Genomic DNA, 25,478 nt, shown 5'->3' on the forward strand with positions numbered 1-25,478 from the left:
TGTATTATTTTTGGAAGGGGATACATTTGATAGACATTAGGAATATTCCAACCCCACCAGAATGTACAATTGTGTCCTAATATCGGAATAACTATCAATTTAGAAGTATAGATAAAATAGCAGTGTCATTGCTTTGTTTCTCTAAATAAGATGACTAACTGTTATCACGGGGTTTAATGCAGCATAATGTATACCGCAGATAAACCCCACTGAAGAAGAGGAAGTATCATGTGTCACAATAGGTTTAAAAAAACGCCGTCGTGTCAACAGCCTGACTTGGTTTCAATTTCGACTACGGATCTGACTTTGACTGTGGTTATTTATACAGGTTTTAAAAAACGCCGTCATGTCAACAGCCTGACTTGGTTTCAATTTCGACTACGGATCTGACTTTGACTTTGACTGTGGTTATTTAGGTATAAATAACCACAGGGAGTCAGTCGGACAGGCAGCAGGCAGAACTAGAGTTTGAAGAGTCAGAAGAACGCTCGCTCATTCACAACATAAAACTTCGGCAACTGGCCCAGACGTAGTACACGTAAGTAGGCCTAGCTTTTTATTTGATAAATAAGTAACGTTAAGTGCCGATTTAATAACTTAATATATTTTTTAACTTTGTCACCGTGAAAGTTTTACTGTCCATAATTTGTTTCCCAGTACGCGCCTGGTAGTGGACATTGATGAAATTTCACAGATATACACTTGTTTTTGTGGGAAGTCTTCCGAACAAGAATTAATATGAAAAGCGTATACTCAAATATGAAAATATTACGTCATGTCTCAAAGTCGATATATATCTTACCTCGATATTGTTTTATGTCTTCCGGATTCGAGAAGAAAGGTGATGAGTTCAACGGTTAGACTGTCAGTTTGCATTAATTCTCGCACAGCATCCAGCCTAACTGACGCGATGCTATTTACCTGATTTTTGACCACTTATTTCCCTCTGGCCTCCATTTAATTATCCACTCCAATAACTTTTGAACGGATTATGTTAGAGACATGAGGGTTGGGCCATTGGTTTGCTTAGAGGTGTATCTACACAATGAACATATCGTATTTGACCCATTGGTCAAAAGATGCGTTTTTGATTGGACACCCTACTATTTATGACATTCGGGACAAAACATTTTTAACCTAAAGTAATTATAATTTGGTGGGTGCTTATATTTGTCCAATTTCACATATGTAAGCTACAAGTGTGTATTATACGCGTATGTGAATTGGAAATATGTTTTGGTTGCATATCACAAATCCAAGTGCTTTGCTCAAGGACACATTTACAGGTTTTTCACCTTGGGGATTCAAACTAGCAACCTTTCAGTACTGGCCCAAAGTCCTAACCACTAGGCTATCTGCCGCCTATTGATGTAATTTGTCAAACTGAGAAAACTCTGTCACAGGACAAAAGGGCATGCCTTGGCATGTTGTCTTCCCATTTTTTGGCATCAAAGTTATGCCCTTTACCATCACGTGAGTATTACTGCTCTCTAGAGGTGTGTTGTAATGTTTTTGCAATGAAAATTCTCATTCTCCATTCCCAATGTGCTGTTAGGGCTGACTGTGCATTGCACTCTTCCAGGAAAGTATACCTTCATAAACTGTTTTTAAACTGCATAGGAGAACTTACACATCAATATTGCCGGATTTGTGTAATGGAGGATGTTGCAGCTATACACTCACTTCCTGTTGTGGTTTGTTTATTTTTGTTTAGAGAGATGGCGAACAGCAATATCAATGGAAGTACCAACAGTAATGTGAATGGGAGTGCCAAAGCTGGGATGCCAGGGGATATGGATGGCATGGAGGACAGTGTGGAGTTCAGACTGATGATGGCGTACGCCCAGAGGAGGAGACCTAGGGAGGTGTTGTGCCCGCTACCTCAAGGCACAGACACCCAGCCGGGTGGCACAGAGTCACTAGAGGGCCATGCAGACACATTAATAAAGAAGACAAAGAAGAAGAAGGCGATGAGAATGAGGCTGCAGAGCTTGTTGAGCTGTATCCGACCCCATAGAGACAGTTCAGCTGTAGCATCAGGACCACCAAGAACACCACCACCAGCATCACCAACGGGCACCCAAAGGTCCTGCTTCAGATCCTTTGGCAATGGTGAGTTTGTATCAGGGGAAGGAGAGACAGGAGGGTTGTTTGATTGCATGTGTTGGTGTAATACTTTAAAATGTAAGGTACATTGTATGTTTCTTCTTTAGTCAGCTGGTTTGACCTCATACCAAGCATACTAAAGCTGTGTGTGTTTCAGGTTCAGTGGGAGATGAGCTGAACGAGGTAGCTGACCGGTTGACTCAGATTGCTGATGGAGTGAGCTTCAGTCCTGGGGATCTGGAGACTGATGGAGAGGAAGGTATAAGACCGACTCAGCTGCCATATCTGGGTTGTATTCATTAGGCACCAAATGGGGAAAAAAGGGACTGAAACAGGGAGGGGCTACCAGAACTTGTCCAATAACAATATCTCTGACCTCTAACCCCTTACCCTCTTCTATCTGCCTTTCAGATGCTATAGAGACTCTGGTGGGGCTGCTGCTGAGAGGAGCGGGAGACAAACTCAATGAGGAGGTAAAGGATGGCAGGAAATATCAGTTTCTGTAGGTAGAACCAGTGTGATTGTGTAATTCTGTCTATGCCCACATGGTGTCACTCTACACACAGATAATATTAGTCTATCTGCAAGACTGGGTTTTAGTGATGGCATGTTTATATGGTTGTTGCCCTGTCCTCCCCTCACAAAGAGAAACAGGGAAGAGATGGTGGTGCATTCACTTATCATTCATCATTCATTTTTCATCACACGGGCATTCACCCATAAAATACTTGTTGGGATTGGGGTGTAAACTTTACTGTCCTCTATCCTGTCCCTGTCAGGTCCTGAAGGATGCCTCTTTGTCCTCAGAGCTCTTTGGCTCCTACAGCTTCTACGAGAGGACCATCTCTACCTTCCTCAGGAGACTGGGCCTGACCTCTGACCCCAGCACTCAGGGGTCACGCAAGGCCCAAATCGCCCTGACTTGTGAGGTAATCATGACAGAAATACATTTACATATAACTTTTTTTTCCCAACCCATTTTCAAACACTAATGGCCAGTTTCCCGGACATATATTTAAACCTAGTCCTGGACTAAAAAGCATGCTCAAGAATCCCGATTGAAAGTGTTTTTTACTCCAGGAATATGCTTATTCTGGGTCTTGGAAACTGTCCCTGTAAGTGCTTTACATTGTATGCGGCTAAATCACCCATTGGAGTACCACAAGCATGTTTATCCATTGGCACATAGCAGCCATTTTGTGTAAAAAGTCTCAACCCTCTCTGCTCCACCAGGTGACCAGTCGCCTGTCAGCGGTGGACAGCCTCCCTATGAGCCGGGTGCTAGGCTTCGGAGCCAAATACCTGCAGGATCACTTCTCTTCCTGGGCCAGACAGCAGGGTGGATATGTACGTACATACAGAGATACATCGCCTATAGTACTGGAGGTCCACCTTCTTGCTCCTATCAATGATCTACAGCTGACAAAAATATCAGTGGTATTCTGTGAGATGTTGAGCAATGATCAATACAGTTTTCATTTCTCTCAACAGGAGGAAGCTTTTGTGAATGATGATGAGGAGGAAGTCGACTGAGCCAGAGGGATTTTCCCCATTCTATACCCCCATTGGCTTCTTCCTGATTATCCACTCTTTTCCCAAAGTATGCATTTGTGCACTTTCTGTCATGGATCAGAATTTGATTGGTGTAATTATTGGCTAAAGGGAGTTTCCACCATTGTTATATCCATAACGGGAAGGGGTGGTAAAGGGTGGGTAATTGGGATGGAGCCCTCCTCTAACCCCTAGAGAAGTTTCAACTCAGGGCAATGTATTGCTATTATTGCATGCCCAATTAAACGTTGATTTTGCACAAAGAAACATGTACATAGAAATATAGATGACTGTCTTCCAGAGCCATAGGATATGAGGGAAACTACTTCATCTCAAGCCCCATTCCTTCTTTCGAATTATAAATTGATATGATATAAGAATGTATATGAAAGTACAGTATTTGGGTGTTTATAGGAATGTAAAAAATTGAAAAATCTGTTGAATTAAACATATCTACTTTATTATTTTACTTTATATATAGGTATTTACTTAATTTTTTATTGTAAGAATAATGATGATGAGACTGTCTACTCTTGATGTAGTCTATACTGTCTGATCCAAATAATGTTTACATAAAGCAACATTGCCAAAGATGTCAACATTCCAGACCTCCAGAACTTTTGTTCTCAGTTGATCCAGAGATGGAATCACTATATTTTTAAACCATGACTGGACCAAACACTGGGGCAGCGACTGTAGCCTACATATACTGTATGGAAGTGCTTCTATTCTGACTGCTATATGGTCACACCGTCATTCTCTGTGTGCTGAGTCTATGCATCAGAATGTCTGCGTTATTTGTTTAATAAGAATAATTACACACATTCCATGTTATGATTATAGTGTTCAATGTTAACACTGATTTAGACAGCTTTGTGACTGTTTGATTTATGTTTAAATATTCATTTATTGAATAAAAATAGGTCTACTGAAAAGACTCCTAACATTGTGTAAAGTGATTTAGGACCAAGTGGTAATTATATTGAAATGCAATCTCAAGATCATCACGCACAGCATACCTGTACAGGTAGGTCACTCATGTACAGGTATTGTGGACAGGTACTTCACTCATGGAGGGAGGGGGGATTTATTGGGGTCTGTACTGAAATGAACCCAACCCGTTTCCTGCACCTGCTCAACCTGCTTACAGACAACAGGAACACACAAAAACAGGCCAGAGAGAGAACGCAGTGTCATCTATTCACACAATGTGGATTTCAACATGCAGATAAAATGATGTGGCGCCTACTGAACAGCTTGTTCTGTGTCTCACCTGTGATGCGCGCGAGGAAGACTGTCATCATTGCTGTCGCCTGTGTGCTCGAAAGAGTGCGTGGTAATGTAAGACGATGCACCAAAGTAGGAGGTACTCACCGACGCGCTACATCGGCGTCGTATCATCGTTAATAAATCAGCACTGACACTGAGGACGAATACAGTAGACTACAGTCGAGGGGAATTTTTCAACCCGCCCAGGATGCACCATTCGAAAGTCAAGGGAGTCAGAGCCGTCCGGATGCATACCTCTACTCCAAGCCGCAGTCTGGAGAGCATCGAGGCGGTCTGGAGAGAGGGAAGAGCATACTCGTTACCAAACCTTGTAGAGAGAAGACCGGAGCCGGATAGTATACCGTACCCGGTGAAGGTGATGAACCCCGCGGAGAACGGCTGCCGCGGCAGTAGGAAAAGGGGATTCAAGCCCCCGGATGTGAGGACCATATTCTCCCCCATTGAGAGAGACTCCTGGGTGAGGGAGGAGAGGGGGGAGGGACACACCTTCTACCTAGGTCTTTCGGGCGCATGGTGCGATGTGTGCTGCGAATACATCCTCCACTTCTCCCTGATGTGTTCAGGTGAGTTCTACTATTGTATGATGGTTCAGGTGAGATAGTTTGACTGTCTTAACTCCAATACCGTCTACTACAGCAGACAACATACTGGTTAACATATAGCCTCAAGGTATAAAGCGTATCAATATAATGGCTTATTAACTGGATACCTAAACTGCCTTATGAATCTAGACTTTCTTTCAGGCTCCATACAATCTGGATATAAACACATACAGTGCCTTCAGAAAGTATTCATTCATATCCCTTGGCTTATTCTACATTTTGTTGTGTTAAACTGGAATTCAAAATTGATTAAATATATTTTTTAAATATATCACCCATCTACACACAATACCCCATAATGACAAAGTGAAAACATGTTTTTAGAAATTTTAGCAAATGTTTAAAAATGAAATAAGGAAATATCTAAAATACATAAGTATTCACACCACTGAGTCAATACTTTGTAGAAGCACCTTTGGCAGTGATTAAAGTGGTGAGTGTTTTCTGGTTTAAGTCTCTAAGAGCTTTCCACACCTAGATTGTGCATTTGCCCATTATTCTTTAAAAAATTCTTCAAGCTTTGTCAAATTGGTTGTTGATCATTGCTAGACTACCATGGAAAAAGTCAAGGGGTGGGAATACTTTCTGTAGGCTGTACATGTTCCGTAAGGCATGGCTACATACAGACTACTTCCACACAGGGCCAGGCTATACACACACTCACACACACACTCACACACACATACACACTCACACTCACACTCACACACACCATGCTGATAAACTGGTTTGAAGGGTAAACACTGCCATTCCTGTACGTTCATACACATGCTTTCCTCTCGGCTCAGCTCACTCTGCATTCTTCCACTGATAGTCACTCACTCACTTCCTCAAGCTAATGTCATAGGAACCTGTTTACTGATGATTGATACAGTATATTGTTGTTGTTACTCCTATCATTGCTGCATTACTCCCTGCTGGGCAAAAACTGGTTGAATCAATGTTGTTTCCACGTCATTTCAACCCCCAAAATCTATGTGATGACGTTGAATCAATGTGGAAAACTGATTGGATTTGCAAAAAGTGATCAACTTAAGGGCATTTATTTTAACCTAAATCCAATGACATGGTGACATTTTTTGTTGATTTCACGTTGAATTCACATTAGTTGACAACTCAACCAAATGTAAATCAAAACTAGACCTTGAACTGACGTCTGTGCCCAGTGGACCATCAGTCATCATACGTGTAAAAGCATTGCTTGTACGTTGATGGTTTTAAAGCACCTCTCCACATTGTCATGTCATTCTGCAGTGGTCTGATATAGTTGCGGCCTCTACTGTTACATTAACTTGTTGACTTATGCAATATGATGGTCAAATGTCCAGTTGTGTCTTAACTAGACACTGAGAGTGGGTACATGCAGATGCTGTAGAATATTTCCTCCTTTACACATCTGGCATAGAATTGGTCATAACCCAATCATGAATTGAACCATACATTGGCCATTAAAAACATGGTCATTAGAACCCTAACCTGGTCAATACAACCATAACCTATTTCAAGATTTAATGTCACATGCACAAGTACAGTGAAATGCTGTTCTTGCAAATTCTAACCCCAACAATGCAGTAATCAATAACAATGTAATACTAAAAATAACAAGGTAGAACAAAAACACACGAGCTATAAAAATAAGAAATAATAACAAGATAAAGTAAGTAAGCATACTACAGTTGAAGTCGGAAGTTTTTCATACACTTAGATTGGAGTCATTAAAACTCATTTTTTAACCACTCCACACATTTTTTGTTAACAAACTATAGTTTTGGCAAGTCGGTTAGGACATCTACTTTGTGCATGAAATAAGTAATTTTTCCAACAATTGTTTACAGACAGATTGTTTCACTTATAATTCACTGTATCACAATTCCAGTGGGTCAGAAGTTTACATACACTAAGTTGACTGTGCCTTTAAACAGCTTGGAAAATTCCAGAAAATGATGTCATGGCTTTAGAAGCTTCTAATAGGCTAATTGACATAATTTGAGTAAATTGGAGGTGTACCTGTGGATGTATTTCAAGGCCTGCCTTCAGACTCAGTGCCTCTTTGCTTGACATCATGGGAAAATCAAAAGAAATCAGCCAAGACCTCAGAAAAATAATTGTAGACCTCCACAAGTCTGGTTCATCCTTGGGAGCAATTTCCAAACGCCTGAAGGTACCACGTTTATCTGTACAAACAATAGTATGCAAGTATAAACACCATGGGACCACGCAGCCGTCATACCGCTCAGGAAGGAGACGCGTTCTGTCTCCTAGAGATGAACGTACTTTGGTGCGAAAAGTGCAAATCAATCCCAGAACAACAGCAAAGGACCTTGTGAAGATGCTGGAGGAAACCGGTACAAAAGTATCTATATCCACAGTAAAAATGAGTCCTATATCGACATAACCTGAAAGGCCGCACAGCAAGGAAGAAGCCACTGCTCCAAAACTGCCATAAAAAAGACTACGGTTTGCAACTGCACATGGGGACAAAGATCGTACTTTTTGGAGAAATGTCCTCTGGTCTGATGAAACAAAAATAGAACTGTTTGGCCATAATGACCATCGTTATGTTTGGAGGAAAAAGGTGGTCGCTTGCAAGCCGAAGAACACCATCCCAACCGCGAAGCACGGGGGTGGCAGCATCATGCTGTTGGGGTGCTTTGCTGCAGTTGGGACTGGTGCACTTCACAAAATAGATGGCATCATGAGGAAGGACAATTATGTGGATATATTGAAGCAACATCTCAAGACATCAGTCAGGAAGTTAAAGCTTGGTCTTCCAAATGGACAATGACCCCAAGCATACTTCCAAAGTTGTGACAAAATGGCTTAAGGACAACAAAGTCAAGGTATTGGAGTGGCCGTCACAAAGCCCTGACCTCAATCCTATAGAAAATTTGTGGGCAGAACTGAAAAAGTGTGTACGAGCAAGGAGGCCTACAAACCTGACTCAGTTACACCAGCTCTGTCAGGAGGCATGGGCCAAAATTCACCCAACTTATTGTGGGAAGCTTGTGGAAGGCTACCCGAAACATTTGACTCAAGTTAAACAAATTAAAGGCAATGCTACCAAATACTAATTGAGTGTCTGTAAACTTCTGACCCACTGGGAATGTGATGAAATAAATAAAACCTGAAATAAATCATTCTCTCTACTATTATTCTGACATTTCACATTCTTAAAATAAAGTGGTGATCCTACCTGACCTAAGACAGGGAAGTCTTTCTAGGATAAAATGTCAGAAATTGTGAAAAACTGAGTTTAAATGTATTTGGCTAAGGTGTATGTAAACTTTCGACTTCAACTGTATATACAGGGTCAGTTCCAGTACCATATTTAGAATGTGCAGGGATACTGGATCGATAAAGGTAGATATTTATAGGTGTAAGGTGACTAAGCATCAGGATATATGATAAACATTGTAGCAGCAATGTATATGATGATTGTATGTGAGTGAGTGTGTGTAGAGTCAGTATAAATGCATGTGCATATTATGTGTGTGAGCAACTGATGAAGTGAGTGTTTCTATGTGTGTTGGAGTATCAATGTGCATAAGAATAAAATACAAAGGTCAACTCAGATAGTCAGTGTAGCCATTTTGTTAGCTATTCAATAGCATAGAGATCATATTAAATTACTATTAGTATTCTTATTCCTAATTCTATGGGCAATAGAACCCTAATCTGGTCTTTAGAACCCTTACTTGGCCATTAGAACTCTTACCCTCACAGGTTCTGCGCTGCTGTCCCCTGCCCTATGTAGTAGCTCTGGCAGTCCTTTATCATAGGTTAACCAGCTGAATTCCTTCTGTTAACCCAAATGTGACATCGGGCTGTACGGACAAAGTGAGACTGGACTCAGGTTGCAGCAGGTGATCCGGTGTGGGAGGGAAAAAGAACCAGCAGTATGTTCTGACCACACAGTGAATGTTTAATGGTGTTGTGAAGTTTTCTGCTCTCGCACTTAGTTGACTCCCTCCCTGTGGGGTTCTGTTTTCGGGGGGAGGAGCTATTCTATTATCATATGAAATCAAATACAATTTTATTGGTCGCATACACATATTTAGCAGATGTTATTGCGGGTGTATTGAAATGCTTGTGTTCCTAGTTCCAACAGTACAGTAATATCTAACAATACACACAAATCTAAAAGTAAAATAATGGAATTAAGAAATATATACATTTTAGGATGAGCAATGTCCTATGTATATATATACATTGCATTCGGAAAGTATTCGGACCCCTTGACTTTTTCCACATTTTGTTACGTTACAGCCTTATTCTAAAATTGATTAAATATTTTTTTTCCTCTCATCCATCTACACACAATACTCCCATAATGACAAAGCAAAAACAGGTTTTTAGATTTTTTAGCAAATTTATAAAAAATAAACAACTGAAATATTACATTTACATAAGTATTCAAGACCATTTACTCAGTACTTTGTTGAAGCACCTTTGGCAGCGATTACAGCCTCGAGTCTTCTTGGGTATGACGCTACAAGCTTGACACACCTGTATTTGGGAAGTTTCTCCCATTCTTCTCTGCAGATCCTCTCAAGCTCTGTCAGGTTGGATGGGGAGCATCGCTGCATGGCTATTTTCAGGTCTCTCCAGAGATGTTAGATCGGGTTCAAGTACGGGCTCTGGCTGGGCCACTCAAGGACATTCAGAGACTTGTCCCGAAGCCACTCCTGCGTTGTCTTGACTGTGTGCTTAGGGTAGTTCTCCTATTGGAAGGTGAACCATCAACCCCAGTCTGAGGTCCTGAGCGCTCTGGAGCAGGTTTTTATCAAGGATCTCTATGTACTTTGCTTTCCTTCGATCCTGACTAGTCTCCCAGACCCTGCCGCTGAAAAAAACCATCCCCACAGCAAGGGAAGGGGTCTGAATACTTTCCGAATGCACTGTGTATGTATGTATATGTGTGTATACAGTGAGGGAAAAAAGTATTTGATCCCCTGCTGATTTTGTACATTTGCCCACTGACAAAGAAATGATCAGTCTATAATTTTAATGGTAGGTTTATGTGAACAGTGAGATAGAATAACAACAAAAAAATCCAGAAAAACGCATGTCAAAAATGTTATTAATTGATTTGAATTTTAATGAGGGAAATAAGTATTTGACCCCCACTCAATGAGAATGATTTCTGGCTCCCAGGTGTCTTTTATACAGGTAATGAGCTGAGATTAGGAGCACACTCTTAAAGGGGGTGCTCCTAATCTCAGCTTGTTACCTATATATAAGACACCTGTCCACAGAAGCAATCAATCAATCAGATTCCAAACTCTCCACCATGGCCAAGACCAAAGAGCTCTCCAAGGATGTCAGGGACAAGATTGTAGACCTACACAAGGCTGGAATGGGCTACAAGACCATCGCCAAGCAGCTTGGTGAGAAGGTGACAACAGTTGGTGCGATTATTCATAAATGGAAGAAACACAAAATAACGGCCGGGGACTCCATGCAAGATCTTACCTCATGGAGTTGCAATGAACATGATAACGGTGAGGAATCAGCCCATAACTACACGGGAGGATCTTGTCAATGATCTCAAGGCAGCTGGGACCATAGTCACCAAAAAAACAATTGGTAACACACTACGCTGTGAAGGACTGAAATCCTGCAGCGCCCGCAAGGTCCCCCTGCTCAAGAAAGCACATATACATGTCCGTCTGAAGTTTGCCAATGAACATCTAAATGATTCAGAGGAGAACTGGGTGAAAGTGTTGTGGTCAGATGAGACCAAAATCGAGCTCTTTGGCATCAACTCAACTCGCCGTGTTTGGAGGAGGAGGAATGCTGTCTATGACCCCAAGAACACCATCCCCACCGTCAAACATAGAGGTGGAAACATTATGCTTTGGGGGTGTTTTTCTGCTAAGGGGACAGGCCAACTTCACCGCATCAAAGGGACGATGGACGGGGCCATATACCGTCAAATCTTGGGTGAGAACCTCCTTCCCTCAGCCAGGGCATTGAAAATGGGTTGTGGATGGGTATTTCAGCATGACAATGACCCAAAACACACGGCCAAGGCAACAAAGGAGTGGCTCAAGAAGAAGCACATTAAGGTCCTGGAGTGGCCTAGCCAGTCTCCAGACCTTAATCCCATAGAAAATCTGTGGAGGGAGCTGAAGGTTCGAGTTGCCAAATGTCAGCCTCGAAACCTTAATGACTTGGAGAAGATCTGCAAAGAGGAGTGGGACAAAATCCCTCCTGAGATGTGTGCAAACCTGGTGGTCATGTTTTACAGAGGGGTCAAATACTTATTTCCCTCATTAAAATACAAATCAATTTATAACATTTTTGACATGCATTTTTCTGGATTTTGTTGTTGTTATTCTGTCTCTCACTGTTCAAATAAACCTACCATTAAAATTATAGACTGATAATTTCTTTGTCAGTGGGCAAACGTACAAAATCAGCAGGGTATCAAATACTTTTTTCCCTCACTGTATGTGATGGGATGTATAGACATTATGGACAATGTGTGGATAAAATATGTGCTCTATCTGAAGAATACGTAGGATAGAAAAGTATATGTACAGCAATAGTTGAATAGGATGGACCTGACTAGAATACAGTGTATACATATGAAATTGGTAAAACTGTATGTAAACAATATTAAAGTGACCAGTGTTCCATGTCTATGTACATAGGGCAGCAGCCTCTAAGGTGCAGGGTTGAGTAACCGGGTGGTAGCCTGTAGTGACAGCGACAAAGTTCAGGGCAGGGTACTGGGTGGAGGCCGGCTAGTGATGGCTATTTATCAGTCTGATGGCCTTGAGATAGACGCTGTTTTTCAGTCTCTCGGTCCCAGCCTTGATGCACCTGTACTGACTTCACCTTCTGGATGATAGCGGGACTTGGGTGGCCTTGATGATCTTCTTGGCCTTCCTGTGACACCGGGTGCTGTAGATGTCCTGGAGGGCAGGCAATGTGCCCCCGGTGATGCATTGGGCAGACCGCACCACCCTCTGGAGAGCCCTGCGGTTGTGGACGGTGCAGTTGCCGTACCAGGTGTTGATACAGACCAACAGGAGGCACTCAATGGTGCACCTGCAATAGTCTGTGAGGGTCTTCGGGGCCAAGACTAATTTCTTCGGCCTCCTGAGGTTGAAGAGGCGCTGTAGCGTCTTCTTCATCACACTGTCTGTGTGGGTGGACCATTTCAGATTGTCGCCCCGTAGATGCGGATGGGGGCGTGCTCCCTCTGCTGTCTACTGAAGTCCACGATCAGCTCCTTAGTTTTGTTGACGTTGAGGGAGAGGTTATTTTCCTGGCACCACTCTGCCAGGGCCCTCACCTCCTCCCTGTTGGCTGTCGCGTCATTGTTGGCAATCAGGCCTACCACTGTTGTGTCATCTGCAAACTTGATGATTGAGTTGGAGGCATATGTGGCCACTCAGTCATTGGTGAACAGGGAGTACAGGTGGGGGCTGAGCACGCACCCTTGTGGGGCCCCTGTGTTGAGGATCAGCGTAGTGGAGGTGTTGTTGCCTACCTTCACCACTTGGGGGCGGCCCGTCAGGAAGTCCAGAATCCAGTTGCACAGGGCGGGGTTCAGACTCAGGGCCCCGAGCTTGGAGGGTACTATGGTGTTGAAGGCTGAGCTGTAGTCAATTAACAGCATTCTTAAATAGGTATTCCTCTTGTCCAGATGGATAGGGCAGTGTGCAGTGCAATGGAGATTGTATCATCCATGGATCTATTGGGGCGGTATTTATCCCTGTCACTCACACTTAGCTGGCCAGAACCATTGGCCTTATAGGCCCAAATGGTCAGCTCAGCCTGAGGGGCCTGGTCCAAATCCATTTACATGGAGAGGTGAGAAGTTGGTTAAATCAGATTAGACATAGAGGAGATGGTGGATTAACACAACCTTTCATTCACTACAGGGAAATGTTAGAGACCTGTTGTGCTCCTGGATGAGGAAATAACTTGTTGTATTTTCTCATGATTAGATCAGCTTTCATTCTCCACCGAAGGCTGTGTGTGTGTGTGTGTGTGTACTTACGCATGCCTACCTGCGCATGTGTTTGCCCTAGTGCCCAGCTGCTGTTTGTGCAGGTGCATTGACAGTGTGGCTCCAGAAGACACTGCCCTCTGTGACAGGTTAATGACCCAACACAATGACCACACACACACTTTATGTATTACTATCCTTGTGGGACCTAAAATTAATTTCAATTCAAAATCCTATTTACCCTAAACCTAACCCTCACCCTAACCTTAACCCCTGACCCTAACCCTAACTCCTTAACCTAACCTATAACCCCTAACCCTAATTGCAACCATAACCTTTAACCTAACCCTTAAGCCTAAAATAGCCTTTGTCCTTGTGGGGTTCTGGGAAATGTCCCCACAAGGGAGATTTGTCCTTGTTTTACTATCCTTGTGGGGATTTCCGGTACCCATGAGGATAGTAATACACACACACAGGGGGTGAATGGGGGACTACACTAAGGGGAGGGACTAGCCCAGGCCAGACATGACACAGAAAAGCCAGACGGGGCAGGATAGAGAGAGAGAGAAAGAGAGGGGGAGAAAGAGGGTAGAGAGGGGCCAGAGTGAAAGACAGTCCAGAGCTGGGATTTGCAGGACCGGGGCGAAATTATGTTGGATATGCCCAGTGTGTATGAGTTGGAACCTGGTTGTGTGAGTGAATGAGCAATGGGGCTGGCTAAAGGATTTGGGAGGACTCTGAGGAGGTTATCTGGTTTCTTCTTCCGTGTTCCCAAACTGATCCGCCGCTCTGGACGCCTGGAACTAAGCCTCCTTTGGAGGAACTCTGGTGAGTGTGTGAGTGTGTGTCTGTACGTGTGTGTGTGTATGTGGGCCTGTGTTTAGCCAACCCCAGAGCATGGTGGTAAGGCAAACAGATGATTTTTTGTCACTAAGAGGCCATGACCTGAGAGATAAAACAAGTGTATGTACTCTATATACTGTTCCTTATAAACACATTGTTTAGGGACATACAGTTCAGGTCCTTCAGTGTTCATGTTCCGTAGAGACCAGCCACAGATGCAGTGTTGTGTCCACAGACAGACAGATCACTCAATGTCATCCCTGACCTGTCATGACACACGCTAGACTCAGCACAAACACTTTGTGTGGAAGGCTGGCAGACAGACAGACTCTGCAGAGAGACCGAAAGACGGGATACCGGTGAGAGGGAGAGTGGAAGAGAGATGAAAAGATATGCGCGTTCCATAATTAAGTGTGTGTGCATTTTAGTTAGGTGTTTAGCAGCCATGTGTGAAAAGGCTCGTAAGTGCTGAGTGAATGGGTATAGTCCGGTAGCTGGTTCTATGGGAAACTGTTTACTGTTTACTGAGGAAAACAACACTACCACAGTAGAATGACAACCCTTCCTTCTCCTCCACTGACAGTCAGCACGGTCTGAGACCACCTGCTGTCCTGACAGTGTGTGTTTTAGGGCAGTGTGTGTTGTTAGTGGGGGCCTGAGTGGAGCCAGATAGGAATGAGAGACTTGGAATTTAGAATTGAAGTCTCCAAATGTAGAATGTGGAATTAAGAAAGCCGTTAAGTATGTGCAATGCTGCTTCAAAAAGGATCTATTTTCTATTGTCTAAAGACAATGCAGCAACAAATACAACACACCACCTTTCTGGACTAGCCACACAAATACACAGCTCTTCAGCCCCAGAACACGCTTCTCCTATTACAGTCCAGTACTCAACAGTGTTGTTCTATGACAGGTATTGTGTTGCTGCATCCAGAGCCTTAGTGTCATACCAACTGCTTTAGTAAATTGATCATGTCGACCCATAGCCCAGAAACAGCTATTGTACCAACTGAAACACAAGGTTTCACTCAGCTTTGATTACAGGATAAGAAAACTACATCTCTCTCACCCACTCACTCACTCACTCACACACTCACGCACGCACGCACGCACGCAGGCACGCACGCACACACACACACACACACACACACACACACACACACACACACACACACACACACACACACACACACACACACACACACACACACACACACACACACACACACACACACACACACACACACACACACACTCCATCCCCAAACATGCACACATGTCTACCTGGTCACAGCGGGACTCCAAGAAGTGTAGTCTTGAGTACTGTTATGTCTTCTGCAACCACACAGTGTCCTCTGGGTGAAGGTCTGGCTCTGCCCTGTTTACACACATTCTGCAAACCCTCTCTTACTTGCTTTTAAAACCAAGGCTATGGTCTTTACATGTTGGGAGTGGTACTGCAAGATCCAAGTATTTTACTCTGGTAAACAGTCTTTGCGTCAGGGCAAATGGTGTTTATAGGGCGGAGGGTGGGGTGGGGGGGGGGACCGGCTGGGGGCGTGTGTGTGTTATGGCGAGGGGGAGTTTGGCTGAATTGGCTCTTAGCACGTCAGTGAGAAGGTAGCCACAGGTTCCTCATCTTTCCTCCCAGCACACAGAGACATGGTTAGACAGCCAGCTCTAAATACTACACACAGCTAACACTGGTTAGGCTCAGGGGCGAGTGGTGTTGGTATGCATTTGTTTGTGGAGTGTGTTGTTGTTCTTTGTGTGGGTGTGTGGGAAGATGCTGAGTTCTCCTCTTAGCTCCACCAATTAACTCTGATTGATTGGTTTTGCCTGGCTGATTACAGGAAGGGCTATTATCAATGAGACAGCACAGCTATACTACACACACACACACACACACACACACACACACACACACACACACACACACACACACACTCGGCACTCCCCACAGGCCCAGGAGACTCCCAGGGGGAAAAAGTGCTTAACTCATCAGACAGACAGTAAAAATCATCATCATCAGATTTCTGTCTGTCTTTCTTTTGCAGTTTGTTTGCGTATTTATTTATCCTCACTGGGGTGAGACAAATCTCCTCTAAGTTCATGCATCATAGGCATAGTATCTTATGGCTGATGACATAGCCTATGATGGTGTTTGTTATTATTTCATGGCGTAGTGGACGGACCGTGTAACATTTCCTCTCTGGTTTTGTCCCAGCGCCAGGGCCTAGCTGGGACAATGCTCAGGCTTTGCCTCATTGTATCGAGAGCTACAGAGGGTTAGAGAAGGTTAGGGCAGGAAGCATAGCAGACAAGAGCTGGCCACCGTCTTTGTGTGCTGGTGAGCTCAGAGAGGGGCATCCCTGGCCCACACACACACGTACGCACACACACTCTCTCACACACATGCACACGGACACACGCACTCTCTCTCTCTCCCGCCATCTCTCCCTCTCTTTTCTCTCCTACTGTCTGTGTGTCCATCACTGTGACCCGCTGAGCCTCCGTTTGACAGGCAAATCACCCACTCAGCACTACCATACAGAGAGAGTGGGAGGGGGAGACAGAGAAGGAGTGAGTGAATGTGAGAGAGGAAATGTGAGAGAGTGGTAGCAGCTAGGCAAATTAGTCTCTGTGTAGGTCTGGGCTGGCGAGGGAGGTGGGGGTTCCCAGTCCGCACAGGCTATTGTTCCTGATGCTTGTTGTGCCTGTATGTAAGAGAGTGAGTGCGTCGAAGCTGGGCCTGTTGCTACTGGCCTGTGGTGGTACAGTGTAGGCAGTGGTCAAGGAGTATTGGTTAGCAGACAGAGCAGCGAAGGAGAGCTTCAGAGAGAAGAGTGTGTGAGGCAGGAGGGAGATGGTGTGCTGGCCGGGGATGGGAGCAGCCATCTGTAAACTGTCGGTGAAGCTCAGCCAGCAGGTGAAGAGGAGGTCGTCAGGTAAGAGATGAGACACACACACACACACACACACACACACACACACACACACACACACACACACACCACTCTGTTCCTGTACATCAGTGCTAACAGTGAGGACTGGCCGGATGTTCTGTACTCTGCAGAGGGAGTGTCACAGTGATGTGTAATGTATTCTGTGTTATTAGCAGTCTCTCCCTGTCTCTCCTCCATACTGAGTTATTTCTAAGTGGGCTGCTGGATGCTGGCCAGCCAGCGCAGAGAACGAGAGGAGAAAGAGAAAGAAAGAGAGTACATATTAGAGATTCCTTCAACCTCTTCTTCTGCCGTGGCGGAGGTACAGTATGCATAGGAGGACGTTTCTGGGTCACTGTAGACTTTTCCCAGCCTGTCAGACAGACCTGATTGAATGTCAGCTGAACAGTTCTTCTTGTTCTTTGTCATTCCAGTGTATTATATACTGTTTACTTTTTGTTGCACTTGGAATAGTTAGATTAGTAACTTTGTTTCACTTGACTGAGCTGAATGTTAATAGCTCAGATGAAATATTTTTGAATCGTGACTGTGAATGGGGTCAGTATGATTGTTTGCATACTGTGGACAACCTAATTTCCATCCTGTCCTCTCTTCAGACACAACACAACATGACCTGAATATTGCTGCTGCTGGAGACCCGAGCCTGGAGACCTAGGGAATATTTGCTTAGCCGTTTGGGGTTGCGTTATAGATTAAATATGTTAGTGACTGGGTTATATGTTAGTGATTTGGTTATGGATTAAACTTGTTAGGGGTTGGCTGCGTAATTAACATAGTACTTGTGACCTGAGTGTATCCACGGGTCTCTGTTAATGATCACGCTGCTATTGAGTCAACACAGATAAAATACTTTAGATCCTCCTGGCTAGGAAGTGGCAAGAGTCTTTAAGAGGTGTAAAAATAACTAGTAGTACGAAATGAGGGTATTTGGTGCAGTGTTAAACACTGTCAGCAGTAGCCTTGACCCGCTCCGTTGACACACACCGAGAGAGAATGCAGGCTCTATGAGTCTGCAAGGTCAGGTCAGAGTGTGCTCTTCACAATTGTTTGACAAGCTCCTCTCCTCCTGCTCCAGGGTGTAAGTATACGTGTCACCCAGAGTGTCAAGAGCGAGTGTCGTTGGACTGTCACCCCAGTGGTCCTGTTGTCGTTGACACCCCCCTCAGCCCCTTCAGCAAGGACCACCTCAACAACAACATACCGCCCATCGTGAGTACCCACCTTCTCTCTCACTCCCTCTGTGTCTGTGTGTGTGTGTGTGGTCTAATTAAAGGGTCAACACTTTGTTCCTTGAGATAAGTGCTGATATTATATTCTGTGATAGTCACGTTATGACTGTATTCAGTGATTTGTTGTTACTCACTACGGGTTTGCAACGTCAGACTCAGTTCACCATTAGCTGCATTTACAGAGCTGCGGAGGGGGTGGGCTGTGATGTTTATATTTCACCACAAGGGGGCGTTGGAGTCCATAGAATGAGTATTCATCCTGCCCGTGATTACAGTGAGGGACTGAGACTTAGTTCACTAATGTACCGCCTGATGACTCTCTCTCTGTCTCAATACTGTATCTCTTGTCATAGAGCTCTTGGCGGGAGTGAGTGAATGTTTGGGGGATGTGTTGCTCTTAGGGTTTTTTGGGGGGATAAATGGCTCTGAATACTCTGATGGTATCATACAGAAGGGTGTGTGTTTGGGATTAGCTAGGTGGGGCCAATGCTTTGAGACCAGCTCTCCATGTCATTCTCTATATAATAGCCCTGGAGTCATCGTGTGTGTGTGTGTGTGTGTGTGTGTGTGTGTGTGTGTGTGTGTGTGTGTGTGTGTGTGTGTGTGTGTGTGTGTGTGTGTGTGTGTGTGTGTGTGTGTGTGTGTGTGTGTGTGTGTGTGTGCATTCAAAACTACCTGGCCCTGTAGCCCGCCCAACAGCAACGTGCCGGCTGCCACATATAGCGGGGGTCGTGTTGGGTGACCTCACACACATTTCTGTCCTCTGTGGTCCCAGGGGAGTCCAAGGGTGTGTGTGTGGGGGGGCCCTGTCCCTAAGTCCCTGAGCCTTGGTCAACTTCACGTACGCAAGCATGCGTACACACACACACACACACACTACTCTCGTGTGTGATGGATGGATGGAATGAGTGAGGGCATTACGCCATATAGACACCCCTCTGTGGATCATATTCAGCATGTCAGAGATCTTCAACTCTGTCAAAACAGTCTGGCTTCAATACTGCAGTGAAACAGTTTAGTGGTGAGATGTTAGCTCAGCAGAAACATGGGCCTAATGCTGAATAGTACTGAACAGTGCTGCTTAGACATGCAGATGTCTGTCATGTTGTTGTTTCACAGTGTTCTGTTTCTGTTTCTGTGTTAATCTGGGGCTGGGTGTCTGTGTGTGTCTGTGTCTGTGTGTGTGTGCGGCCGGGTCAGACAGCGGGAGGTATTGTTGGGTTTTGACCAAACTCTCCCATGTGACTGCCCAGAACCAGAACCAGACTCATATATTTATATGATCCTTTATTATCCTTATATAACAAGTACTCTGAACCTCCCAGTAGACTGTAGCTATCTCTATCTCTGTCCAACTCTCTGTCTCTGCTCTGTGGTCTGTGCTTCAAACTCTCCTGAAATGGACTCTGACAGATAATGATATGAAGCCATGAGACAGTAAATAAATGATGTGTCTCAGAGAAGGAAATGGAATCCGAGTGAGGATAGATTGGATCGATGGATCTTCTCAGTCTCTGCTATACCCAGACGACACAGACACAGGAAGACAATGAGCGCCTTATCCCAGTTTAGAAGAGTGTAATAGACTAGGAATAGAGAGGGCCTCTATAATATTACTCAGTAACTATCATGATGAATAGATTAACACCTAGTGGTGCCCTGTCTGTCTATCTGTCTGTCTGTCAGTACCTGTACTGGCAGATTAATCACAGACAGCTGGTTAGGTGATGAAGTTCACAGGAATGAAGGAATGACACTGACCCAATATGTCTGCCAGCTGGTGACATTTATAACTAGGAGTCAATTCAACGCGGTGGAATCCTACACACTGTAACACACCTTCTGAGTGAAACAAGATCTGGGGCAGCACTCAGTCATGACGTGCAGGAGAGTAAAGTGATTAGCTGATCGAATAGATCAGTGATTGCATTAAGCAGTGATTGTTCTGGTCTGGAGTTTGTCACTGAGTTGACTATAACAGAGTAATACAGAGATTGACATCAGTCTGACCCAGAGCTCTTGCGCTGTCATGGGCTAACTCTGTTACTGGGCCTGAAACAAAGTTATTGGAAATGGCATGTTAGTGTCACTGTAGATTTTTCACCATAGAGACATGATTCACAAGCAATCTACATCTCTGTTGGCGCTAACTGAAGTTCTATACACAACAAGATCTCACTAACTCAAAAATGAACACACTAATGCAAAAAATTACGCACGAAGACACCCGGGTACATCATTTGTACTAGGTAGTTCATGTGTAATTAGTTCATGTGTGATTTAGTTAGTTCATGTATGGGAAGTTTCGCTGTAGAGACAGTTGTTCTGACTGAGGAGGGGGGTGTTTTCTGAGTGAGTGACCACGCACAGTGCTGAGAGTGACCTCTGAACTCTATATGCACATGTCCCCTACCGCACTCTTATAAGCTGAGCCATGCCCTCTGATAGGCTATCTAGCCAGACAGGCGGTAAATAATAGGGCCATTTCCTGTTCCTGTACGATGGGAAAGTCAAACACAGAGACCTGGGGGAAAACAGTCGTTAGGAAGAGAATAATGTTTATGTATTCCCTCTGGGCTTCATTGCTGCTCGTTAACCCCAAATGTTAGGTTAGGAACACCTGCATAAGTTGTTGATCTTTAACCTTTGACCTTTGTGATGTCACCTCTGTTAATATGTGCATTCTTCACAAACCTCCACAGACCTCTTTATCTTTGGAGGAAGGATCAGGGACTCTACACCTCTCTGAGATCTCTTCCTGATTCCTTTCCCTCTTCTCCTCCTCATCATGAGTGGAGTAATTTAGTACGTCCTATAGGGTTGCTTGCGTCATGCCATAGGTGTGCTATCTTACCTGCTTCAGTCAGTTTTTCTTCCTTCTTAGCAGGGTTACCTTATCACTCCTCTTAAAAACTCCTCTTAAAAACATCCACTCTGCATAGCAGCTCGGTTCTATATGATTAGTGGGCTGTAACTTCAGATAGTTTACCTTTTAGTGACCTAACCTCAACTGCAGGGATGTTGTGAAACACACTGTTAAAGAGGACTTGGTTAACCAGGTCACACCCGGTCCTGATTTACTGTAGATGTTGATGTCGGAACTCAGGGTTTTATTGTTGTTGTGAGGGAATGGGGTCAGAGTTCACCCCAGATTGGTTCAGCATGTTACTGTTTTACAGACAGGGTGTTCCGGCTGTCTCAATGTTCCCTCTCTGTGCCAAACTGGGCTGATAATGATGTACGATAACATCTTAAAACCACCGGAAATCCCCAGGCTTTCCCCATACCCCAGCTACCTCTGACAGACAGTGTTTCCTATCAGCAGACATAGCAGACATGACTGTCTGGATCAAGGAATCTTCTGGGACTCTACAGTGAACTCTACTTAGATAGAATGTCTGTCCCTACTAGTCAATATTCATTTGGTCTGCAATACATCAGTGGTCATCCCATTCCCTTATGGTTCCAACTTAGTTCCCCTATCATTCACAGCCCTGAGAAGTCATGTCTATCAAATAAAACCTTATGTTGAACCACAAGACAGAGTGACTTCTGTGCCACAATCACAGTCGCATCAAAATCCCATCACAGCCTGATGACTTCCAGGTCAGCCTGTAAATACATGATGTATCATTGTTTCTTATCTGCACCGTCTTTCCCCTGTTGTCCCATCGTCTCTTCTCTCTCCTGCCGGTCTGTAGTGTAATCAGTGAGTCATTGTGTTGTTACCTGAGGAGGAGAGACGGCCATGTTGTTGACAGAGCCAACATCTAATCAGAGCCTGCAATCCTAGTAGGATGAGGAATAATCTCACCTGATGTTTATGTTGCCTGTAGCGATTGTGTGCTTCCCCCTCAGTGGCTGTAGGTAGTGTGTGCGCTTCCCCCCCTTAATGTACAGAGTGGGGCCCTGATGATTCTAAGCCCTGTGTCCATCTAAAGGCCAGACAAAGGGGCCACAGTTAGTTACTGTATATGGGACATAAGGTGGGGAGAGAGCAGGTCTATTGTGACTCTATCCTCTTTAAGCGAGTCCTGACCTGCCTATAGTATTATACCTGTGAGCAGCAGCTGTTCCTGTGTTGTCTGCAGTTATGAGTAGGATAAAGTTGTCCCCTATACATTTATCCAGGCTTAGTTTTGTGTTTCCTCATTTAGGGTGGTGGAGCTGAACTTAGATCTGTGCCTATGGGCTGATCGTAGGGTAGCCTATGGTGTGGTATGAATTGTGTGTGTGTGTGTTTATGTTTACGATGCTGTCTTGAACTCTGCCAGCCGTATCTACCCATATAATCTCCGCCTCCGCTCCACTCCGATAAGCTTACTGTAAATGGCACACATTCATCATTGATAAAGGTTCGGGAGAAAAGGGTTAAAAAACATGTACAAAATGAACTTTGAAAGACTTAAGATTCAACTTCATTTGAGAAAACCAGAGAGCGTGTGAAGTGAATAGTGTTGATCTGTCTCTGTTTTGGCAACAAACAGTACAGAATTATGGGCAGCACCTCAACTCCCCAAAGTGTAAATGTGTTACCCAGTATAATAGTCCCTTTGATCTCTTCAGGGTCAATGTTGCGTGCCAGGTTCTTTACCGTTTGAAGTGCAAAATGGAGGGTGGTTTGTGTAGCTCAGAAACCAGTTAAGTGAGATACGGTAGTCTGCACATACTGTAACTAAGAACTTTGTTGTTGTTGTTGTTAATAAAGTTGTGAACTTGTGAAAATTAGGTAAATACCGTAGCAAAGGTGGAATATATTACAGTAGAATAGTATCTGTATCCATGCATTCCTATGGTGTTTGATCAGGAGTGAAATGGAGCGTCTTGGCTGTCAGAGAGTTTTGTTAGTTACTGTGCCTCAGAGGAAGAGAGGCAGCAAATGCATTACAACATGCACACTGGCACACACACACTCACTACAGTAGACTCAGTGCCTCAGGAGAAACACAGGAGAAGTCAAAGCTGAGTCACTCAGGCCATACTTGGCTCAGTCAAGGGGGTAGGGACAGGTATCCACTACTATTGTGGTGTAATCTAACCTCATATATGGCCACAGGGGTTTAAAGTTGATCCACAGAGAAGGGGCCAGGGTGTAATCCATATACAGTGTATTCGGAAAGTATTCAGACCCCTTGACTTTTTCAACATTTTGTTACGTTACAGCCTTATTCTAAAATTGATTTTCCTCATCAATCTACACAATACCGCATAACGACAAAGCCAAAACCGGCTTTTAGAAATGTTTGCAAATGTATAAAAAAATATACAACTGAAATATCACATTTACATAAGTATTCAGACCCTTTACTCATTACTTTGTTGAAGCACCTTTGGCAGTGATTACATTCTCAAGTCTTCTTGGGTATGACGCTACAAGCTGGGCACACCTGTATTTGTGGAGTTTCTCCCATTCTTTTCTGCAGATCCTCTCAAGCTCTGTCAGGTTGAATGGGGAACGTCGCTGCACAGCTATTTTCAGGTCTCTCCAAAGATGTTCTCCAGGACATTCAGAGACTTGTCCCGAAGCCACTCCTGCGTTGTCTTGGCTGTGTGCTTAGGGTCATTCTCCTGTTGGAAGGTGAACCTTCGTCCCAGTCTGAGGTCCTGAGCGCTCTGGAGCAGGTGTTCATCAAGGATCTCTCTGTACTTTGCTCTGTTAATCTTTCCCTCGATCCGGACTAGTCTCCCAGTCCCTGCCACTGAAAAACATCCCCACAGCATGATGCTGCCACCACCATGCTTCACCGTAGGAATAGTCCCAGGTTTCCTCCAGACGTGACGCTTGGCATACAGGCCAAAGAGTTCAATCTTGTTTCTCATGGTCAGAGAGTCATTTAGGTGCCTTTTGGCAAACTCCAAGCGGGCTGTCATGTGCCTTTTACTAAGGAGTGGCTTCCGTCTAGCCACTCTACAATAAAGGCCAGATTGGTGGAGTGCTGCAGAGATGGTTGTCCTTCTGGAAGGTTCTCCCATCTCCACAGAGGAACTCTGGAGCTCTGTCAGAGTGACCATCGAGTTCTTGGTCACCTCCCTGACCAAGGCCCTTCTCCCCCGATTGCTCAGTTTGGCCGGGCAGCTAGCTCTAGGAAGAGTCTCGGTGGTTCCAAACTTCTTCCATTTAAGAATGATGGAGGCCACCGTGTTCTTGGGGACCTTCAATGCTGTAGAAATTTTTTGGTACCCTTCCCCAGATCTGTGCCTCGACACAATCCAGTCTCGGAGCTCTACAGACAATTCCTTCGACCTCATGGCTTGGTTTTTGCTCTGACATGCACTGTCAACTGTGGGACCTTATATAGACAGGTGTGTGCCTTTCCAAATCATGTCCAATCAATTGAAGTTACCACAAGTGGACTCCAATCAAGTTGTAGAAACATCTCAAGGATGATCAGTGGAAACAGGATGCACCTGAGCTCAATTTCGAGTCTCATAGCAAAGGGTCTGAATACTTATGTAAATAAGGTATTTCTGTTTTTATTTTTAGTAAATGTGCAAACTTTTCTAAAAACCTGTTTTCGCTTTGTCATTATGGGGTATTGTGCGTAGATTGATGAGGAAAACATATATTTAATCAATTTTAGAATAAGGTTGTAACGTAACAAAATGTGGAAAAAAGGGAAGGGGTCTGAATACTTTCCGAATGCACAGTATACTGAAACTAGCTTTCCATTACTCTTATGAGTGAGCATTCCTGATCTGTGTTTTATCTCAAGCACATCATATATCATTACTCACGGGAATATTTTTTGTACCTGATAATAAAATAGGGTGAATTATTACAACAATGACGTCATTCTAGATGATAAAGGTAGGGAAACTCGGATTCCCACACTCACTGACGCAACCTCCTTAGACATACACCTTTGTAGAGAGTAGGCGTGTGAGCCTGAAGTAGAGTGTCAGTTTTCTCACAACTCTCTCTCCACAG

The 25,478-nt window shown here is 44.2% G+C and overlaps 2 protein-coding genes across 4 annotated transcripts in view; both read left to right on the top strand.

Annotated features, from left to right (window-relative positions):
* The first annotated feature begins 221 nt into the window (after positions 1–221).
* LOC121546263 (apoptosis facilitator Bcl-2-like protein 14) lies at positions 222–4,594 on the top strand. Its single transcript, XM_041857426.2, has 7 exons — positions 222–538; positions 1,715–2,112; positions 2,264–2,365; positions 2,518–2,579; positions 2,886–3,035; positions 3,340–3,453; positions 3,598–4,594. Exons 2-7 carry the CDS (start codon positions 1,719–1,721, stop codon positions 3,637–3,639), a joined length of 864 nt encoding a protein of 287 aa, XP_041713360.1. The 5' UTR covers positions 222–538; positions 1,715–1,718; the 3' UTR covers positions 3,640–4,594.
* Positions 4,595–5,120: 526 nt separating this feature from the next.
* Positions 5,121–25,478, top strand: part of LOC121546264 (ras association domain-containing protein 3) — an 83,125-nt gene continuing 62,767 nt past the window's right edge. The window contains exons 1-2 of one of the 3 annotated variants that reach the window (XM_041857427.1): positions 5,121–5,510; positions 18,397–18,530. In XM_041857427.1, coding sequence (XP_041713361.1) covers positions 5,135–5,510; positions 18,397–18,530 — 510 coding nt within the window. In that variant the 5' untranslated portion in view covers positions 5,121–5,134. Of the gene's footprint in view, positions 5,511–14,109; positions 14,341–17,068; positions 17,304–18,396; positions 18,531–25,478 lie in introns of those variants that run through there. The other 2 variants (XM_041857428.2, XM_041857430.2) reach the window with 2 other exon arrangements.

The sequence above is a fragment of the Coregonus clupeaformis genome, unplaced genomic scaffold (genome assembly GCF_020615455.1).
Source record: "Coregonus clupeaformis isolate EN_2021a unplaced genomic scaffold, ASM2061545v1 scaf0013, whole genome shotgun sequence".
NCBI lineage: Eukaryota > Metazoa > Chordata > Actinopteri > Salmoniformes > Salmonidae > Coregonus > Coregonus clupeaformis.

Bases quoted from the DNA above. Each gene is read 5' to 3' on its own strand.
- LOC121546263 (XM_041857426.2), top strand. From the start codon at position 1,719: ATGGCGAACAGCAATATCAATGGAAGTACCAACAGTAATGTGAATGGG. The intron at 2,580-2,885 runs GTAAAGGATGGC...TGTCCCTGTCAG, and splicing joins GAGACAAACTCAATGAGGAG to GTCCTGAAGGATGCCTCTTT. The intron at 3,454-3,597 runs GTACGTACATAC...TTCTCTCAACAG, and splicing joins CCAGACAGCAGGGTGGATAT to GAGGAAGCTTTTGTGAATGA.